The sequence below is a fragment of the Rhinichthys klamathensis genome, unplaced genomic scaffold (genome assembly GCF_029890125.1).
Source record: "Rhinichthys klamathensis goyatoka isolate OS25496 unplaced genomic scaffold, OSU_Roscu_1.1 h1tg000046l_1, whole genome shotgun sequence".
In the NCBI taxonomy this organism is placed as follows: Eukaryota; Metazoa; Chordata; class Actinopteri; order Cypriniformes; family Leuciscidae; genus Rhinichthys; species Rhinichthys klamathensis.
This window is the reverse complement of record NW_026606593.1, coordinates 276,937-299,813: the sequence shown is the minus strand read 5'-3', so window position 1 is coordinate 299,813 and position 22,877 is coordinate 276,937. Positions and strand designations below refer to the sequence as shown.

The 22,877-nt window shown below is 38.2% G+C and overlaps 1 protein-coding gene and 1 long non-coding RNA gene across 2 annotated transcripts; one reads left to right on the top strand and one right to left on the bottom strand.

Annotated features, from left to right (window-relative positions):
- The first annotated feature begins 1,006 nt into the window (after positions 1–1,006).
- LOC130082454 (uncharacterized) lies at positions 1,007–1,651 on the top strand. Its single transcript, XR_008806776.1, has 2 exons — positions 1,007–1,587; positions 1,622–1,651. It is a non-coding gene; the product is annotated as an uncharacterized LOC130082454 (long non-coding RNA).
- On the bottom strand, positions 1,548–21,225 carry castor2 (cytosolic arginine sensor for mTORC1 subunit 2). The gene is made up of 10 exons (XM_056247299.1): positions 21,045–21,225; positions 20,815–20,955; positions 12,286–12,356; positions 10,451–10,644; positions 6,940–7,072; positions 5,096–5,219; positions 4,625–4,735; positions 3,292–3,374; positions 2,069–2,163; positions 1,548–1,974 (listed from the first exon to the last, which is right to left on the bottom strand). The coding sequence occupies exons 2-10, from the start codon at positions 20,925–20,927 to the stop codon at positions 1,909–1,911; spliced, it is 990 nt and encodes a 329-aa protein (XP_056103274.1). The 5' UTR covers positions 20,928–20,955; positions 21,045–21,225; the 3' UTR covers positions 1,548–1,908.
- Positions 21,226–22,877: the final 1,652 nt, after the last annotated feature.

Sequence of the window (22,877 nt, the reverse complement as noted above, 5' to 3'; positions counted from 1 at the left end):
AATCATGTACATTTTATTTGTACCAAACTGTACTGATAGATCACATAAGGTTATAGTACCATTTATAAAGCAGTATACATTCTGAGGGAAAAGAAGGGAATAGTTGAAAGTCACCCTCTTTAATGTGCAAGTATAAAGGAACAGTTTCTGACCTGTCGAGACAGAAAAAAAAAAAATCATGAAGGTAAAACAAGTAATCAATTCATGACCTTTTCTGGTGTCTGAGCTGGTTTAATCAAATTCTCCAAATCAATCATTTGTATGGGTAAGTTAGAAATAGCTTCAGCAGATATCATCCCACAGAAATCATTTGGAAATCACAGATATGACTAAATCTCTTTATAAACTAGACAACAAATCTCCAATTGGCACATGGTCTAGCTTCGCATGGTGTAAACCCCCACTGTACGCTTAAGAAAACATGATTCAAACAGTGGAAAAAAAGGAGAGTAACAATTGAATAAAATCAAACCTAAATACAAACTAAGCTGAAAAAAAAAAGAAAAAGTTTCACGTCTTTAATTGTCAGAGAACAAACAGGTCACCCCTTCTTAACACTGATAAATGTATGGTTTAGCAAATTTCTGCTTCATAGCTGATAGAAGAAAAACTTGTGGAAAAAGACACCCATCCATGTGTAAAGAGCAACAAGTGACCCCTTCTAAAAGAGACTCCTTCAAGGGGAAGATACTCATCCCCGGTATTTCACATCAGAAGAGTAAGATCTGTAAGATAGACCTTAAATAAAGTGCAGACAAGGGGAGCTTGAAGGCCTAAACTAACGCCAGTGTCTGCGACACCTGACCTTAACTAACATTCAACAAACGACAGGTTTCCCCCAACCTTTTCCTCCGTGGATGAAGAGACAGCTTTGCAAAATACTCAAAAGAGCGAGTAGTGGTAAAGAGGCATTTTGTGCGATCGCAAGCGCGCAACGACTCCAGGGCGGAAATAAAAACGACGTCCTCAGACCAATTTTTAAAAAAACAGTATACAGTAAACTGCACAATTCATGTACTTGTGTGTGTGTGTGTGTGTGTATTTAAGCTGAACAAGTGCATGTGAAAGGTTTCACCTCACCTGAATCCTTGTTTCCAATTGCTGCCAACTCAGTCGGGTGGACAGAAAACCCATTGATTGTACTTTAAAGGCAAAAACAACAACAACAACAACAACTAATTCATTACCCAGACACTTGGCATTGAAATGTGAATATAAGGATTGAGGTGAGGGGAAAGAAACAAAAGCTCTAAATAAAAACGGGAAACTTTCCGAACGAGCTTGAAAAGCCTCTTTCAAAGACTTAACTTGTGACTGGACCATTTTGCAGAACGTAAAAAAAACAGTAATACCCTGAACCATCAAATTGCATCCAGAAAAAACATCACGTTTTAGACGAGGAGCCTGTTTATGCCCCGTGTCTTGGCACTGCAAGGGAAAACAGGAAGGGGGAGGGGGGAACTAAAACTAAATCTTGAGATTCATTGGAGTACATTCTGTGTCCTCTAGGAGGACCTGCCACTAATACATAATAGTTATTTTGCTATAAGTCCAGGCCCTGTTGCCATGGTAAAATGGCGAGGAGGAGTGGATCAGAGGAAGAGGAGTGGATCAGAGGAAGAGGGGTGGGGGAGAAAGAAGAGGAGAAAAACACTGGATTCACACACTATCGCAGAGTCCCCGTAGAGGTGCTGGGCAGGGATTAAGGGTTTTCTTTTTTGCAGGAAGTGATGTTGTCGTTCAATACTGACTGCAAGACTAGAGTCCCCCCCTCACTTATCCATTCCCCTTCAGATCCTTTTCCCATAACCACCCCCAGAAGCAGTCCTCGGGTAAGATCTTGGCACTTTTAAGAATTATAAGAAATCTAAATGTTTTCACGGACATGGGACCTTCTGTCCAATCACCTCACTGTCCTGTGCTCTCATTGGTCCTCAAGGCTCCGATCACGCTCTGGATGTTCTCCTCAGGAACCTGGCGGGAGCAAGATGGCTGGTGTTAAACATTGCCCTCGCTTTCTGAATATTAGGAGATGGGAAAGCGTTTATATGTGAATGCTGAAACTCACCAGAGCGTGATCGAACTTGAAGGTACTGATATAATAGGCTGGAATGTCAGCGGTCGCCAGCGGTTCAGATATCTGAGCCACAATGCCACATTCATCTGATGGAAGACAAACGACTTTCATTAGAAATTCAACTACCACATCCTCAAGTTTCAAATTGTGCATTTGATCTTATTTACTGAGGTGTACTGTGCTTAGAAGTCTGGTCATTTGTTCGGCAAATTTTCACGGGTGAAATAGTCGTTTAAATAGGAAACCGCACAAATTTCACATGAAGGATTTTGCATCGGGTTCAGCTGACCATGCAAATTTACTGCATTGACCGACCGACGGCTGCTTGGTTTGAAAGTGACTTGTGTGTGAGCTGTGCTTCATACATCGCTACACAATTGACAAAAGACGTCAGACCCTTTTTTGTCTACAAAATTTAGCAGAACTTTTGCTAATGTGACAGCAAAATGTGTGCAGAAAGCTAGATTTTTTACAATCAAATAAAATATTGGGGCTTAGCATTTGCTAACGTGTTCTAGGGTCCTGTTTACACCTGGTATTAAGATGTGTTTTGGTCAATCGGATCACAAGTGGACGACACTAAATACAGGCGTAAACGAGGTCTAAAAGGTTGAGCTTGTCCACTTCTAACCACTTCCAGGTAGTCGAAAACACATTCGACCGGATTGCTTTCGTAGTGTAAACGCTCATGTGTTCAAACAGCCACAAAAGACCGTCTATTCTCCGCCTACTGACCTAATGTGTAAAGATTATGGGAAGCGCGCTAGCCAGACTGGATTTAAACTTTGTCGGCTGGAGACCCGAGTTTGGTTTGAAGATGAAAAACGTACCAAGCACAATGTTCTCTCAACATTCCTGATTTCTAACACTGACAACTGCAAGATCAAGCTGACGAAAGCTGATGCTCTACGTACGTTTTTCCGTCGTCTCCGGTCGTGTTCATATGTAAATTGCGCGAGCTTATTTTGTTTATTAGATCAAAAGAAAACCCTCTCCTCGAAGAAATCAGGACAGGAGTGGTTAAAAGTGGACAAAATAGACTCAAACCATCTTAATACCAGGTGTAAACAGGGTCTAGGTGTTTTTAGCACATTCTAGGTGGTTGATTAATGGTCCAAAGCAAAAGAACCAACCCTCAAATTCTGGTTCCTCGATATTGCTCAGGTCAAAGGGATTTTCATTGTCACAGTAACCCAGTTTTAGCCTGAACTCACCAAACCCTAAGGGTTGTCCTCCGATGCGGACCATTTTCCAAAGCTCTCCTGATGCACTGGTGAAGAGGACGTTGTTTGGAAACCTGACAAGAAAAGAGCAGCATCTAAACCATATATAATGATAACAGAACAAAGATACTATAGTACACATTTAATTAGAAATTGAAATCAGAAATATATATTCATGAAGCAAGTTACATTTTAACTGCACACACAAAGACATGATTCAACAGGCTACAGGATGGATGTATTTTTAAATAGAAAGAATATTTAAAGAATATGAAACCACTGCAGACAAAGTGGAGTCAAAAGACAAAGAAATCCACTTTACAACTCATGCAGGTCCATAAGTGTCAGTGTATATATATAAAAAAAGTGTATTTAACTGAAACAAGTCAATATAAAATGAGCCATTTTAGTTTAATTCACATATAAACACTGATCAATGCACACAAAATATGGTCAACAGAAGCTGAAACATGCTTCAACGCACAAGCAGCAATGAGGTTTGTTATCACATGTTACGCAAACTATGGCTGAGCTTCTGAATGAACCACTGAGGTTTCATAGAAGGTTTTATTACTTTACAATGTCTTTATGAACTTTTTGCAGTGTCCAAGTTTTGGTTGTGTGGACTTTCAATGGAGGGACAGAAATCTTTCCGGTTTCATTAAAATATCTTCACTTGTGTTTTGAAGATGAACGAAAGTCTAATGGGTTCGGAATGACACGAGTGAGTAAATTATGACGATTTTCATTTTTGGGAGAACTATGCCTTTAATGTGACATTTCCCTTTGAACAAGGAAAAGAGTTTGTGAATTAATTGGATCAAGAAAAGTGGGTGTTTAATACAAAGTGTGTTACAGGAGGAAACGTGTTAGAAAAAAATTATGGAGTAGGTGACGTCAGCGAAATGGGAATTCAAGTCAATTCAGAGCAAATGAGCAGGTTTTAAAATTTTGATGAAAGATTTCAAAATCAAACCTTTTTTCTTTTGGAATAGACCGTTGGACGTCATATTGAATTTAACACGGATGAAAACGAGGCTGTGAAGGACAGACTAACAGTCTTTACAAAAGCACGCACTGTATAAATATTCAGATCACATAACTTTTAAAACGGTTTCATGGAGTTTTTGTCTACTGAAAGTTTTTTTTTCCCATCCCTCACAGCCTTGTTTTCATTCAATGATAAAATATGGCGCTACCCTGACGAAGGTCTATATCATTCACTGATGAATCATGCACAAGATGAGGGGCGTGTATTAAGAATATAAATGTGTTTTCATGTTGACTTTAATAGAGTGTTAGAGGCAGAGCTGTGTGGTCTAACCTCCGGGTCGTCTGCTCATCCATAACTAGAGAGATGTAGCCCTCGATCAGGGAGAAGGAGAAGAAACGGATGTGTCCAGAATCCTCGCTCTGCCCCCCGGTCTCTTTTGCTCTGTAATAAAGCACAGCAGGGATTCTTGCCATTACACAAGCTTCATTAGAGCTCAGCTGACACTTTTGCAAGGAATGGAAAAAATGGGAGGAGTATGATAAAGGCCACTCTGATCTTATCTTTCCCTCTAAGGGTTGGCCTGATGCCACTGTCTGAGCAGTAAACAAGTTCAGCCACTGTAAGGAAGGGCAACATTGGAAACAAGATGAGCAGTGTGTATTTGTACTGTCTTTTCTCCCGTCGTCACGTAATGCACCGCCTACAGCGACCTGTGCGTGTTATCATCATTCTCTAATAGATCTGGCAGATGGCTCTCGGTTACGGCCATATGTGAGCCAGGAGGAGAGATGGAGCTCTTACCCGCCCGAGTAGAACATGACGTCCATGAGCAGCGTGGCCACCGAGGGCAGCGTGTCGGGGTCAAGGCTGGTAACGCAGAACATGTTACTGGGGCTGGAGAGTGGGTGAATGATTGGCCGAGGGACTGAGGAAAGGAAGAAGAAGAGAGTCGTTTATTTTACGATTATGTACTGTAAACATTCAGGCATTAACAATGCAGATCCAGGATGTTTCATGAAGGGATGTATCTGTAAACCTGACAAGTTGTTTAACCCAACAAGTCTTTTGCACTTTCGACTGACAAATTTAACGTCTTTAATGCGGTGTCAATTTTTTACAAATATTTTATATTATTCTATTACACTAATTAACATAATATGTTCATTCTTAAAATACGATGCTCAAAATAATGCCCTTTAAATTACTGCATAAACAATTTCAATATAGGCTGCATGACTTATAACAGCAGCCTGAAACATTTGGTTATATAGCTATTTGGCAACCAGTTAATATCACTTCCAGCCTAGGTGACACCAGTCACCAGGAAAGTCATTTCAGATGCAACTTATTACATTTTAATGGAAGTTTACAAAAACAACAAGTTCTTTCTTTTACAATTACGTGCACCAAAGAATTGTGCACAATAAGATCAGGAACATATGTTCAGTTGGTCAAACATGACAGCCACAGGCAGAAGCTGATGCCTAACCAGTACCACACCACAAACACTTTCAGCAGGTGTTTCTCTATTGACTTATTCATCACATTCAGCCTGTGCATCATGGTAGTAAAATACGGTCTAAAGGAACAGTTCACCCAAAAAGAAAGAAGAGTATTTTCTAGGAAGAAGATATTGTGAAGAAAGTTGGTAAACTAAACAGTTTTGGTGACCACTGAATTCCACCACATGGACACAACAACAGACATTTCAAAAATACATTCATATCTCTTGTTTTATAGAAAAAAAGTATTTTTTAAATGACGAGGGTGAGTAAATGATAACAGGAGTTTAATTTTTGGGTATCTTTAAATGCCTCTATTATGCTATTTTAAAGGATCCTAATTTTGTTTCTTTCAGTCTCCTACAATAGATTCACATGCATCCAAGATTAAGATCAAAAACACTAACTTTCTCATAATTCATACATTGCAGCATCGCCTCTTTTCTCACAGCGTCTCAAACGGTTCGATCATGGATTCGGTCTCTCTAAACCCCTCCTTTCCGAGAGCCTACTCTGCTCTGATTGGTCAGATGGCCCAGTCTGTTGTGATTGGTCTAGCGCTTATTACAGCGTGTCGGAAACAAAACTACCATCTTAATATCAACTCTGCAGGCTTCCCCATCACTCGTACACACAGTAATATGAACAGTAACGATGGAGTCAGTGTTATCTTATCAATTTGAGCCCAAGCTCTCATCTTTTGGAAGTGCAAGCAAAATGGATCTGCTTTCGCAGCGCAGAAAACAGCGTCTTCTCGACATGTCGACAAACAAATCAAACTCTTCCAGTCTCAGCTACAACAACAGTGTTTGAGGGTTAAAGTAGACGTCATTTGCGGGCAGCCAATAAAGACCATAGGCTTTCATTATGCAAATTTGTTACAAACCTACAGTTCGAGCAGGGACATAAAACATGGAATTACTGACGACTCATTTCAGGCAGTTCAGAAATCACTTCTTTCATTTGGTTGCGCACTTTGAAACTTTTCAGACCTTTTACATTCACAAACAGCTTCATTACACGCTATATGAACGGTTATATCAGAAAAAGCATAATAGGGGCACTTATAAATCTAGGAAGCATCACTTGGTACTTTAAGACGCCTTGTGTCGACATATACACAGACTAATGACTGATGGTTACCTAGTTTAGGCTTGACAAAACCATTGGTGACCCCAGTACTGTTGGCAGCAACAGTTTCTCCGTTGACAACCCTCAGCAGAGTGAATTCTGAAGACAGCGTGTGCATGACCATGGGCAGATCCCTCTCTCGAACCTATGGACAGAATCATACACCAGTATTTAGTTTTTATTTAATAAACATACTATAAGTGAGGTTCCAGGTTAAATGAGCTCAGGTGTTCAAGGAGGGAAATAAATAATCGTAAACCATTACAAACATGTTTCCAGACAGTGCCAAACCCTGTTAGATAATACTCATGATGTACTGTGATATCTAAAATAGAGATGACAAATACCAAGCAAGTTATCTGGAAGCGCTATATCCTTCTACAGTAGGGAACTGAACAGAGTACAAGCACAAACCTAATCAAACTTATTTGTGTTTCCATTTGGCAGAGACTTTCAGAGGTTTCAATTAATGAAAACAGCATGAAAGTTCAATACACAAACATGCACAAGTAGAAATCCTTACACTAGACTCGGCTTCTTTCATTTCCCTCAGTAACCAAAACCAGCTGACTCAAACACATCACAAATGAACATTCATTTGCATTTCAAACACCACTACCAAAACCAGAATACATTACGGTGAAAACAATACATAAGGATGTCTTAAGCAACCAATTTAGCTGAACTTCAGAGTGTTCCAGTGAGGTCCTGATGGGTGCACTAAATGAGCAGCGCATTGCTTTTCAAGGGTAATTATCTATGGATATACGGTTTCCTTGGACTATTTTACAAGCTTGTAAAAGCTCTAACTGTTATTACCTCATTAGAAAACTAAATATAGTCAAAAAAGAGCAAACATTTTACACAGCTACAACAACAGTAGGACAGGGCAAAAATATACACAATTTTAAATTTTGCTTGCAATATCACAAATGTTGTAATTATCGTGGCTTTAACCTTTTAATTTGCCTATTAGGTTTATGTTGTAATGGCATCTCGGATTTAAAGTTCAGACTCAAAAATAGTGTTAGATTTGGTAAGTTTAATTTATTTCTGTGAAACAGTTCAAACCACCTGTTTGTAGTGAATTGATTCAAAACTCTGATTCGACAATTAGTTTGCATCATCACTCATCTGTTAAATCAGTTACATTTTTACACGTTTTAGTAAAAATATGGGCATAATGATAAAAAATCATTTCTGGTGTTCATTTCGTTAACAACATGCGAGAGACAGAACGACAAATTTCATTAAAAAGATGTTCTGAAGATGAACGAATGTCTTATGGGTTTGACGGTGAATGATTAATGACAGAATTATCATTTTTGGTTGAACTAACCATTTTAAAAATCATCCAGAGGCTGAAATATAATATCTGGTATATTTTAGGCCATTAAGGTCAGTCCTTCCCAGGGATGGAAATCTTAAATCCATCAACTCCTCAACATTCGCTTTCATTATTTTTTAGTTATCCAAACAAAGGAGACATCGGTGTGCTCAAGGCCTGATAGGCCAGATACACAAGGGGATTTCTGAAATGCTCTTAAAGTTTTCAGTAAGCAGGCCAAGAGTTGAGGATGAGAAGGAAATGTCCTCTCCAGTGGCCCAGCACAGGAGGCAGGTCATCTCCTCTCTTTCTATAAAGCTCTGTGATTATTCCTCTGGCTTGGAGCATCTGGTGTGGAACGTGAACTTTCCGGTAAATTCCAGCAAGCGGCTGCTGATCCACAGGCTTTATCCTCTTTACATAACAACCCCCAGATTACCACCGCTCCCACATTTCTTGTTATTTTCATAAACAGGCTCTGGTGACTGTGCCACCACTGATAGACTGGACATGTGTTCACAAACACACACACACACACACACACACACACAGTGGAAATGTGCTGAGATGACAGCAGCTGGCTGTGGTCATGGTTTAACGAAAAGAGAAGTGATGACTAGCTTAGTGTTTACTGTATGTGCAGTTCATGTAAAAAGTTTGCTCATCCAAAAGCAATGATCAGTCATAATGCCATTACATGCCATGTCCTTATATAAAACTACAAGCAACAGTTTCAACTTGTACAATGAAATGGGTAAGCTGTAAATCTGTGTTTTAACAGCAGATAAGATGACATATTCAGACTACAGATCACAGGGCTTCTTTTTATATAATCTGTCGCAATAGACTGGCCCATGTTTGTCATGTATATACTGCAGTTCTTTTTCTTATGATAAATCATTAATGTTTTTATCCTTATACTGGTTTTTAGTTCTGTATCATCTCCTTAATAAGGTTAGTCTAAGTGTAAACCCAGAATAAATCGGAGATGACTCCATGATGTGCTATAATCACTCTCACATTAGCTATGTTTCTGTCCACCAATTGTTATGTCACATTAAAAAATGCTTAGTGAAAACGCCAAAATGTGCATAAATTCTAAAATGCGCATACAAAACATATGCGCTCAATTGAGGGGGATATGTTTTTATCTGATGAGGACGTGCATAAACTATGATGGAAACACAATTACTGAATAAATCCCTCGACGTGCAACAAAAAAACTGTGGATGTGTTTGGAAAACTGGACTAACCAACGGATCGGTTTCAATGCACAGCATCTCAAATGTTTTAGTTATTTTCGTTTAAGTTTGTCATCAGTGATTTTGGTATAATGACCTTCCAGAAATGTCTCGCATGATTGTGTTCCTAAACACCAGACGTCCGAACGCAAGATAACATGACAGCATTTAGTGCAGTTTGTCTTCATGCTCGGAGGCGCAAGTAGGACACAAAGAGCCACAGTGGCTTCCCCCGATTCCAGAAACTTTAATTGTCATTACAGATTTTCCAGGAAATTACGATTTTGTTCTTTTGAACAAATGGGATGGAAACGGTGCTTTATTCGCAAATGTTTTACGCAATATTCCAATTTTTCGCACAAGTTAAATTTGCAACATTCGATGGAAACATAGCTACTGAAATGCTTAATCTTTCTCATACACTACAGTTCAAAAGTTTGGGGGCTGCAAGTTTTTCTTTTACATTTAAGTCTCTTTTTTTTAGTTTAACTTAATTTATTTGAACAAAAATACAGTAAAAATTATGCAATATAAGGAAATATTATCACAGTTTAAAATAACTGTTTTCTATTTCAATATATTGTTAAAAGTAATTTATTCCTGTGATGAAAAGCTGAATTTTCAGTATAATTACTCCAGTCTTCAAAAGTTTGGAGACACTTTCATACTGAATGTTTGTTTCTCTTAATTTTCATGTAAAGAATGTTGCTACAATGCATGAAATTATTTCTGTGTAGACAAATATAAATTATGCTTGCGGATAAATTTCCTTTTTCTCATGTGCATATCACTTTTAAAAATATCTAAAGTATTATTTATTTGTACGTCAAATATTTTGATGAGGAAAATTACTGAAAAAATGTATTTGGTGGAAATGCACACTACATAATTTCAGCATTTAATAATTAAGAGTTAATATCTTGCTCACTATAGCCTAAGCATCTATGACACTCACCAATATAAAATCAGTCTGGTACGTTGAGAGCATAAACACAGAGATGTTATGGTCTGCCAATGGAGCGATGACTGATTTTGCGATCTTAGTTACTCCTATTGGCTGAGAGCTGGTGGCGCTCCCGCCCCCGGACACCACATTAAGAGCCAACCACGTCGCATCGGCCACACTGAGATACTCAGACTCCGGCAGCTCTGAAACAGACAAAAACAGAAAAACAAGTGTGAAAAAAAAAAAAAAAAAAAAAGTGGCACATGAGCAATGTTGTGACATTCTGAATATACTAACGCTCTTTGCTCGATCTATCTAAAGGTACTATATGAGGAATGAAGTCTTTCAAGACCCTATGAAATCATGACAGCTTTCTTTCCTGTGTTGATGTATTTGCTATTGAAACAGGAAGTTGGGGTGGGGCATATCGAAAAGTGTGTCCCTTTTATAAAACAACAAATAGGCTTCAGTTACATCACTGCCCTTGACATGATTTGCTAGTTGAAAATCTGTTAGACGTGGTTTTAGTGAGAGGGACTTTCTGATTGTACAGCAGAATGTAGTGCAACAGGAGTTATCAATATTTTTATTGAGTTTTACTGTAATGTAACTTGTAATGCAGGCGCATGCTTTTTCTGTGAAGCTGCTTTAAAACGGTATGTATTGTGAAAAGTGTGGGGGTGTTGATGGACTCGATCTACTCCATCTGTGTTTTGATCATCGTTCTGAATCCCATCCGGACGTATGGTGCGTTCACGTGCTATGGAAAATATGATATTTTCCACTTGTGAACTGGTATTTACCAGTGTGTTGTGTTCAAGTGCTTTTGTTGTCGTAATGTGGTAAAAAGATGGAGATCCAGACCTGTTATTTTGCTAAAACTATTTTAGATTGCTTAAGTCATCTGCTACAGCAAGAAAATGATTTATCAAAACTCAAACGGTAAATAATATGCTGTATATTTTCTAGATCATGAATAGTACATATTTTTACCATTCACGACTCTCGCGTTGCTCTCCGCCATTTCAAAAAGGTCAAAGGTTATCTCATCTCGGCAATTCGTGCATCAAAATATTCTACGAGTTGCCCAGTGGAAAATACCACATGAGGGCGGGGGTGTTCATGTGCATTTTCCACGTTGGCTTTTGGTATTTACCATAATTACCATAGCACGTGAACGCACCAGTAGTCTTAGATTTTCTCAGCTTTTTGTTCAAAATAATGTAGCTTTTTTTTTTTTAAATGAAACTTACCCACATTCAAGTGTTGATAAAAAAAAAGAACGCTGTTTAAAAGCAGACGATCTGTTCTTTCTTTTGACATATTACATGTTCAGATAATAAAACAAAATGTTCTGGGGGCCATGAATTTTTTTTTAGTAAATTTTGAAGTAAAATTTTGTTGACTCACAGCTAACAAACACTGACTAATAGCCAGAAAGCTTAACTGATTTCCTTAAATTGATAGCACGTGAAATACGGGGGAAGATCCAGATCCAACAAGCTCAAATTTCAGGGGATTTTTAAATACCTGTACCTGTTTCGCAACACAGAGCTTCTGGTATTCATGGCAACAAATGGGCTTCACCAGTGTGTAATGACATGGATTCACTCAATCAACCACAAAACCAAAGCCACTGACATCTTAACCCCTAGTAACCCATAATGGAAATGTGTGTGTTGGGTTGGGGGGGTATGGCTGATGGAGCAATATGTGGTCAAACATTGGCAGGGAGTCGAGCTACAAGGAATTATAGAGAATCTGTGATACTTTACATGACTTAATCTTGCCTCGCTGCACTAAACCCAGTGCACTCTTAGTAAAAGAGTAACCACAACACCTACCTTTAAAGCCATCTTCATCCACGATGATGGTGTAATCCTCCGGAGTTTCAGTTAGACTAAAGAACTTACATCTGTGGAGAAGCAAAGAGAGAAAGAGATGGAAATTATGAGCGAAGAAGGAGCAGAGTTAATAACATATTCCTGAAAGACTTTTATGAACATCATTGTAGTCCAACAGCCTCACATAGATCACTTTACAAGTCTATTGCCCAGGCTTTGGGATTTGAGGGATTAAACTTTGTCATTGAATGGACATGATTCATGAACGATAGAAGCTTTTTTAAGGAGAGGTGACTTTTGAAAGCTACGTTTTAATCAAACAAAAGAATGAGACAAGCAACGCTCATATCGAAGGACCAGACCATCATAGTGACTTTGGTAGCAAACATTTAACCAAGAACAGCTTAAAACCACACAAAAACCAATGTATTCATGTTGGATTCATCAAACCTTAATAAAACTTTCATGAAAATGTTAAATTGAATATTAAAGAGTAATATGTTTTAACATGTGACCGTAAACATCTTAATTGGTTTCAAAAATGTTTTTAAAGGGAAAAAGTAATTTTTTGCAAATGTAATGAATAATTAACTGACAAAAGTAACAAATAGCCTATTGCCCAGGCTAAAAAGTTTGAAACTTTGGCAGACTGTTTTTAATGGACATAAATAGCTATGTTTCCATCCAACTATTTTTATGTGCATTTTGGGATATCGCATCAAAAACTGCTGGATGGAAACGCCAAGACGTGCATAAATTATAAAAATGCACATAAAAAAACGTATGCGCTCATTTACTAAGATGGAAACACACTGACCAAATAAATTCCTTGATGCGCATAAAAAATAAATCATGTGACTTTGCGATGGGATGTCACGGCATAATTGTATAATTCAGTATAATTACCTCCCAGAACTGTTTGGCACGCATGCGTTCCCAACAGATGATAACATTCATTTCATTTTGTCTGCGCGCTCTATGACACAAGTGATTCATTAAGTTATTTTGTAGAACAGAAGTAAAAATTAGACACTCATATCCATGTACCAGTGGCTGGATGAATGAACTGAATAGACTAGTCGTAAAAGTTAATCTAAATTTTTTCTCTAAGACTATTCCTAACTTTTAAGTTACATAAAAAGGTCTAATTTGAATTAAGGCACAATCGCTTTATATGATGAACAGATTTAATTTAAGCTTTTATTCACATTTAAACATTGATCAGCAAGCAAACAGAAGCTCAAATGAACCTCATTGGTTCTCGCAGAAGCTCAAACGTGCTGCGTAACACGAGAATGAACCTTATTGGTTCTCGCACGTCAAGCGAACATGCTTGAGCTTTCGTTTACTACAACTGATGTGTGAGTTGATGAATGTTTATATGTGAATAAAAGCCTAAATTCAATCTTTTCATATAAAGTGATTGTCTCTTCAGAAAATTTGGACTAAACTGCTCAATTCATATAGCCTGGATGCCAGCCCGAACCCGGCCTACAACATTTTTTGGTCGGGAAGTTTGGTCTGGACTCGATCCATTGAGTAGTAATTATGATCGGTTCAGAAATCGTCGGGCCAATCAAATTGCCAGGGCGGGCTTTATACGATGATGGACAGATGATCTGCAGTTACGTAATAATCACGTTATCAACGAGCGCTTGGGTTGAACTGGTTTCCCTCAAAGATGACTGCAGCTGGAGAACTGAGATGTAGAGATTCCGCTGTCGCGTCTGTTGTATAAGAAATCGACAGTGCGTTCATTTTAAAAGACGAACCATGAACTGCAATCAAGGCATTTGTCGATCGGAAAGATGCGTTTGCCGTCCTTCCTACGGGATTCGGCAAAAGTTTAATTTATCAGCTGGCTCCGATGGTCGCTAAGAAGATGGGACGCAATGAAAACCCTGTGGTCGTTGTGGTTTCTCCTTTGGTCGCACTCATGGAGGACCAAGTAAAAGAAGCAACACTCGTTATTTTACTACTTCCAGGGTGTGTTCTGTTGACAACTATGCGTAGCTCAACATACGTCACTTACTGCGTTGCTCTGATTGGTTGTAGGTCTATCCAATTGAGTGCAGAGGTTTTTTTTCCTGGTTCGGTTAAGACACGCCTCATAATCAAAGCCCTATGGAGCAGTATCAGACTCACATTCTGACTAAAATATGAGTATGACGAAGTCAGGCTACAATTCATATGGATTATGATTCTGAACTTTTTGAAGTGTCATTTTTGAACTAATTGAAGAGCTTTTGTGACTCATGTTTACAAAGTGTATGGGCAAGTGGGTTTTGGTGACTGTAGTTGTTGGCTGCACCATATTGTGTTCTGGTGTTCTGTTTTAATATAGAACTTGGTCTTTTTCAGTTATAATAAATACAGGTTGTTATTGTTTTGGTGAATGTCTGTTTCTCAGATCATAAAAAAAGTTTGCCACCTTATGAAAATGCAATGCCTCCGCCATTCTATGTTCTGGCGAAGGCCCTGCTCACACAGTATATATCTGAGCTGCATGTGCATATGCAAGCATAAGCGTAATACATTGCTGCACAAATGCCATGTAACCGCAGCTGGCTCGTAAAGCTGCTTGTACACCCCAAACGGCTCCAGATACCAGGTATGAGTAGTCCTTATTTATGAGCCTGTCCACCCACATACTGTATCATTTTGCCTCTAGGGGGAAGGAAGGCAACGTGTTGACTGGAAAGCAGCATCTTATCTGATACTGCTAAAGTGGTGCTGGGTGACTTTTTTTTCAAGGTTTTTGCAAGCTGTTGTATATTTCTGGTGCTGTGTCACTTAACTGAATCATTTAAAAACCCTTTTAGCCTAGAGGTGAAATGACACAGCACATAGACGTAGGCTACAGAAAGGTACTGGAGTGTGGATGTCTTCGTATATGGTATTAATGTAGTATTGCTTGAATTGTTTTATTATTTGAAGCACTAATAGGAAATGCTCTGCTGGGTCATAACCAGTGTTGGTCAAAGTTACTTTTAAAAGTAATGCTTTACAACCATGGTTCTCAACCTTTTTTGGGCCACCTTATAATAATAATAATGTGTATTATTCACGTCCTTATTTTCTTCTTATCATTATTATTATTAAATCCGTAACTTTTTGTATTTAATGTACAACATTTATGTAATGAGCGAGTAGATCATGAATCCATTTTCCAAACCGTGTTTTTGTCTTATCCTGAATCACTAAGGTACACCTATAATAAGTGTTTATATTGGGACCTGTTTAATCCCACAGGTCACAATTGTGACCGCATCTTTTTTCTTATTTCTGGAAGCTCTAAAAATGTTGCTATTGACTTTGAGCAAGAAATTAAACTTTTAAATGATAAAATAGATAGTCTTGATTAAAATCTATTAATGTCATGTGACTAGTGTGAAAGGTCACATGACCAGATCAGTTTACTTCCTGCTTGCACATCTAGAAGAAGACGTCTTCCTCAGACTACTACAAAAAGTAGTATGTAAAACATCTTATTTAACAGATAGAACTATCATATTTTGTACATATATTCTTTAAAGGGTCTACTACTGATATATTTTGAGAATTATACTCCTCCTGCATATATATTTTGCTCGTAAGACGTGTAAATTTGTTAACGGTCACAAATGTGACCGGTAGTATAACACAGTGCTTCAATTGAAAACACAGGTATTGGCTGTTAATCCTACACTGAACATATGCCACACCTGTGAGGGGGATGGATTATCTCGGCAAAGGAGAAGTGCTCACTAACACAGATTTAGACAGATTTGTGAACAATATTTAAGAGAAATAGGCCTTTTGTGCACATAGAAAAAGTCTTAGATCTTTGAGTTCAGCTCATGAAAAATGGGGGCAAAAACAAAAGTGTTGCATTTATTATTTTGTTCAGTGTAGTTATCAGTATCCCAGAAACGTTCAATGTGTTGGACCTTCTAGACGTACGTGACCTTCAACTTTCCATTCCTCCGCTGCGTGATTCTAGTCAACGCTGGATTGTTGTCTGCGCGAAACAAATTTTTGAGCGCGTGAATGCTGATTATAGTCGGTGCTTGAGCGCTCGTCTATGACTCGAAAAATAATAGTCGTAGTAAAAAAAATAAAAAATAAAAAACATACATACATAGCTTACATGTCGCATTAAACTGGCAGAATTTAGAATCTTGTAGGCAATTATTTTGCAAGTATTACATGTTTAATCTTGCCTTGCCTGGATCTATGGTGTAAACTCGTGAACGCCCCCCATTCAAAAATCTTCCTTCCAACGCCCCCCGTTGTTCTCTGAACGCCCCCGTTCTTTTTTTTTTTTTTTTCAATACTTTTTATGGAAAGTAATGTGTTGCATTACTTTCTCTCACCTGGTCTGGGCTTGCATGTTTGTTTATTTGTTAATAACAAAAAAGGTTTTGGCAAATGTAAATGCCCTTTCACACCAAAAGTGAAATGAATAAGCCTCAATCTGAATTCAGAGGGCAAAGCTCAAACAAACCTTTCAGCTGTGCTGCCATTTTGCAGAAGAAAATAGTTCAATTACTTCAGCAATACAAAACAAAAAATGAAACACAAATGTGATGTTTATCTGAAGTCATTTTTGCATATTAGTATGGTTGAATTAGATCATCGAAGGTCAGCGCAAAGAAATTGGTTAATAAAGTGAGATTAAATACATAAAGTACATTTGTATTATTTAACATATTTAATTATTGCAGGTTTGCAAACTATTCTGAGTTTGCATTTAACTGTTTTTATTCATTTTTAAGGAATACTGAATTGTTTTTGTGCAAGTGAGACGAGTAAAATGTATGATTACATTTAGTCTAGAACTACAATTACCATCATGTTCACACAGCGCACACAACGCCTGGGGACAGGAGAGGTGTCAGTCATTAAATGGGAAAACTTTTTACTTATTTGAAGAAGTAACTGAAAATGTGTTACTTTACTCATTACTTGAAAAAAGTCATCTAGCCTACTACTTGTAATGCGTTACCCCCAACACCGGTCATAAGCGAATTTGTTCAGATGCCCCTTCATTTACAAATTTCATTTTGGTTAAGTTATTTTTCCATATGAAAATCCAACTTTCGGCACCATTAGGAATTCAATGAGCTATGAATTTGAGTCACAGAGTGAAGAGAGAGATACAGTGATGGATTAGAGACTGCTTTTATTGCTCATCTCAGGACTCTCAAATGAAAGCAATGATCATGACAGGTTCTTATGCCCTTAAATCAGAGGAACAAAACAAATTTTCAACAGGCTATGACTCACTCGCTCAGAGCCTGCTCAGAAATCTGCTCCAAACAAACCGTTCCTGAGGTCTTCAAAGACACACACATACCGGATCTGTTTTTAAATGCAAGACCAAATACTTATTGATTCCAACGTTTTCTCTTAAAATTTGCCTCTTCCTTTTTTATTTCCTAACTCTATTTTTAGGGGAGAAATTCTGAAATTACAAGTTGGCTGTTCCTGTTTATCAGGTAACGTTGCTGGAAATGCTGACCGAAGAACACAGCAGAAGACCAAATATTTCGACATTACATACTTTGTTACAGACAACACAATATGCACATTTGGTTCACGCCAAAACGAAAATTCATTCCCATTCCAAACCTAGAATGCACGTTTCCATTCGACTGAGGTACTTTTCCATTGTTTTTTAATGTAAACACGATAGACTGATGTCTTTAACCGTCGCTCTTGTGTCTCGCATCTTTTGCATTGTCTCGTGAATGAAACAGCATTTTAAAAACGCGCCGCTTAAGTGCTTTTTTTACAACAGTAAAAACACGTTCTGTGTGAACTGGCCCCGAGACTTTCTTTTTGAGAAGTAGCAATTGTTTTTGTTCAATTAATATGACCTTTTTTTTCAAAATCTTTTTTTTTTTGGCGGCGGCGGCGTGAACATGAACTATATATTTCTGAAAAATGTAGGCATGGACTTGATTTTATCCATTGAATTGTGATATTTTATAAACATAGGAGAGTCAACTAGCCTACACTGAATTCAACAGAACCAACCTTTGAAACATTGAAAAACTGCTGAAAACCATTGTCTTTTTTCCCCTTTTTTTTTTTAATGGTGACACTGCATTTGGTTGTTTCATTGTTTATTCCTGAGTTAAAAAAACTGCTTCCTCTGTCTATATCTTGCTGTACAAACAGTGATCCAGCACAACCCGAGGGCTGGAAACAATGTTTCAAACTGTAAGCAACTATTTCCAGAGCTCCCCTCATGTTGTGCGCATTCTGCACGACTCTGAGAAACTTCACAAACAGCTACTAAATAAGATGATTCAAGCTGTGCCTCTGCGACAGAAAAACAAGTGTAAAGCATTAAGATGTGTGCCAAGTCAGAATCAATTTAAAGATTCAAAATAAGAAAAATGGCCATATCCAAAACGCTACTTCTACATGAAATTGCATTTGGATCCAAAAAAAGCTCTTACAACGGATTTCATGGTCTGATGGACAAAACATACAGCGCTGAATACAAAAGAAAACCCTGGAGAAACGTTGTTTAAAGCCAGATGCAAACCACAAGGAGTAATGTGCCACTGCAAACAGAACCTTAATGTTAAAAACAGCCCATCTGCAAAGCTTTTTACTGTGATAAACCTTCAATTCGCAAATTAATAACCCTGCATTTGTAGGCAGACCTTGAATGTTTTTGCTGAGACATTACTTTCAGTATTTTTCCTTTGGATCACAGGTGATGTCATCATTATTGTTCCAGGCTCTCTAGAGTCATGACAAAACATCTTTGAGCTCCAAAGAAAAGTTTTCTACTCGAAAATGTCAAACTACTAGCCGTCAACTTATGTTTTTTTATATTGTCAATACCAATATAGCAAGCTTACTTGTCTGACTTTTTCAAAACAAGTATGCCAAACATGACAGCCATTAAAGGGATAGTTCACCCAAAAATGTAGGATTTTATGAACATTCATCAACTCAAACATCAGCTATGGTAAACGAAGGCTCAAGCATGTTCGCTTGAAGTGTGAGAACCAATGAGGTTCATTCTCGTGTTACGCAGCACGTTTGAGCTTCAGCAAGAACCAATGAGGTTTGCTCTCATGTGTCAAGCAGGTTCGGTTGAGCTTCTGTTTATGTTTGCTGATCAATGTTTAAATGTGAATAAAAGTTCACATTTTAAATATGTGATTCCTAAATTAAATATGTTCATCACATAAAGCCATCGAGTCTCTCTAGGAAAATTCAGACTAAACCGCTCAATTCATATGGATTAGTATTACGATCTTTTTGAAGCGTCAAAGTGGTAGTTGCGTAGCTGTCAATGGAGGGACAGAAAGCTCTCTGAGTTCATCAAAAAGATCTTCATTTATGTTCCGAAGATGAAGGAAAGTCTAGAGAGTTTGGAACGACATGAGGGTGAGTAATTAATGACAGAATTTAAATTTTTGGGTGAACTATCCCTTTAAGAACCAATAAAGCATCCACGCTGATCATGAAAAGCCCTGGAAAATGAGATTTCCGAAAGCTAGAGCAAATAAACATGCAAAATAAAAGAGGCCTGAGGGGAATTAGGCCCCTGATCTAAGCCACTGACACTTTTCAAAAACAAGACAGTAACTCCGAGACATGAAAACAACCTACTTTGTCTTACGAACCACTTTAACTCTATAGCCAAAGGCCTGAGTTTGTGTCCACAGCTCTAAATGAGCACAGGATGTTTCTCGCTGAGGTTCAGACTCCGGAGCCGGACTGGAGATGTGCTCACACACTCTGCTAACGCAAACACAGCAAGGGCCCATTGAGACTCTATGAATAGATGGTCTTTCACAAAGCACCTCATCATCTGAGAGGGCATCAGGATGAGATACAAGGAAACTGCAGAACGTTACCAGGCAGCAGGAATGATTGTGAATTACTAAACACAAAATGTGGTAAAAAAAAAAACACAGTAGCAAAGCAATGCACCAAATTCATGCAAATCATGTTCAGGCCACAACTTTTCCCTCCTCTTCCAGTTGTTTACAGGTTTCAACCAGCGGCACTGAGTTAGTTCAGGCGGATGTATAGATCAAAACAGGTCAGTATTTGATTAAAGTAGTGAAAGCACAAGCTTCCCATCAAGTCATTAGGATCCCCCCTTCAGCTGTATCAAGTGATGCTGCTGAATACGTGATCGTGCATTGAGCATCACAGACGGGGAGATTTAAAGCCACATCCCCCTCCGTATATTTATACCGCTGCCCAAGAAGAAAAACAACCCTGATCACGTACACACACCCCTCTTCCGTCGAATGAACTTAAGCAACAGCACAGACAATCATACCTGCTTAACAAAACACCAATGATCGCTTACTTGATGATGTCACGCGCTTCTTAAATGCAGAAAATATACATTTGGATTTAAACCGTAAAGTGCTGGAACTGCATCTGGCTAAGAGGTGCGTAGCGTTAAGCTAATGTAATTCCGCGTCAGAATCTTCAAGAAAGATATTTAACGGACAGTGAACACAGGTTTAACACAACGCAAACTTGATTCGTGAAGCTACTTACCTTGTTTTAGATGGCAGAAAAGCTAGTTTGATTAATCCGTGAGTGCAAATCTGGATTCCCTCTTTCGCTATACTTGCTACTTTTAAACTGTGCTCTAAAATGTGCAGCTCCATCTTTTGCGTCTTCTCATTTGTGGTACATCTAAAAATATATATATATATAACTGCCTATTGCGTTTTGATAAAAATAAATAAATAAATAAGTAGAGCTTATGGACAGGGCTTTAAAACCTTCAAACGGAGCGGAAAGGAGGGGAGAGAAAAGGAAAAGTTATCTGCCGAGGAAAAGAGAGAAAGAGAGTAAAGCGGGGTGAAATAAAAGAAAGCACAACGAGGTAAACGGGAAGGGAGAAAAAAAGAGGACTGTCGGCCCCCGTGTTTCCACTCCGACAAGGATTGGAATGGGCCAGCAGCTGGTAACAGTGAAACAAACAACCTGTCAGTCAAAAAAGTGGGCGGGACGAATTATACAGGAAGTGCATGTTGGGATATGTAGTTCGGTGCTACGAAGTTCATCGATGCACATTTTCGTTTTGAAATGTAGTCATAAAATACCAAGTCATTTGTTTTCTTTTTTTGTTTTAATAGAAAAACAATCATTTAAGTTTTTCAAAATCAAAATATTTGGCCATAGTAATGTCTTTATTTAACTGAAATGACAAGATGTAGGCCTACTAGCTATGTTAGGGGCAGGGCCACAGCTCACATTTATGGGGCCCAGCAGGACAACATTTTTATTGATGGGCACTTTCTCCATCAAGCCCAATGAGGTCATACTACAGAGGACCTTATACCCCCTTCATCACAGGGCTTGGGACAATGTTTGTTTGATTTACATTTTGAAAATCTTACCCACCATGAAGAAAATGTACTTTTAGTGAGGTAAAAAAAAAAGTTTAAAGCACTGCCTAAAATTGGTCCAGTTTCCTAAATTAAGGGAACGAGCCAATTTAACCAGTCACATTCTCCTAAACCTTAGTAAACCTTTCTTGAGCTTAAACAAAATCCTGCAAATCATTGTATAAAAGATGTGATGTAGGCTTTTCAATCAATATCAAACTGTTCTGCCTTCATCTATACGGAAAAAAAAGACAATAGGTGGAACTTTGGTTCCTTTTCAAGGTTAAAGATTAGATGTGGAATGGAACTGACAGACATTTATGTAGCCAATTGAAGTATTTTTCCCCCCAGCTGGAGTTGTAAAACCTGAACAGGAAAAAATACATGACAATGACAAAGCACCAAGTAATTTGAAACAACCATTTCATATGCATGAAATAAACATACATAATTAGATCATGACACCCATTAATTTAGCAATTCCTGGCCAGAGTGCGTCATCTAATAATGAAGGCAGAAGTTTAATAATTCACAAGTGCTGACTAGTGGTAACCAGGGCCGGTGCTGCAGAGCGTCATAAAACAAGCATTCTTTGTGTGCAGCTGTGATAAGATCCCTGGGACACTCTGATCTCTCACAGGGACAGGCATTGTTCAGTTCAAAGGACAGAACTCCTCTTCAGATGCGGTTTCTTTCAGCATTACCACTCAAAACAGAGCTTACGGTAAGCTTCACTCACACAGGCGATGGATGGTTTTGTATTTAATATCAGGTATGTTTGCCCTTAAACGGAAAACCACGGTTTTAACTGACAGTCTTTCAAGGACCAACATGTTTTCCTGTTCCAGTTAAAGGTTATAAGACACTAAAAATACCAAATTCATATTTTAAATGGAGAATCTTTAGCTTTACAATCAAGACATTGTTTGGCCAGCAGTGCAAATGTTCACTTGTTGAAAAATTCTCTTCTGTAAACTTAAATAGATTGACCAATTGTTTAAAAACAAAAAAGTTGAAGTAACTTCACATCAGATTACATCTATATCTCAACAAGGATCAGTTTGACACCTTTATCAGTTAAAAGCAAAAGTTTGTATTTTGTTTCTTTAATAATCCACGAAAAGGCTTCATGAAACCTTAAGTGCAAGGGGAAATTAACTAGAGAGATTAAAACAAATAAAATGCTTAACTGCCATTGTTCAGGCCACGCAACAGTATAGACTG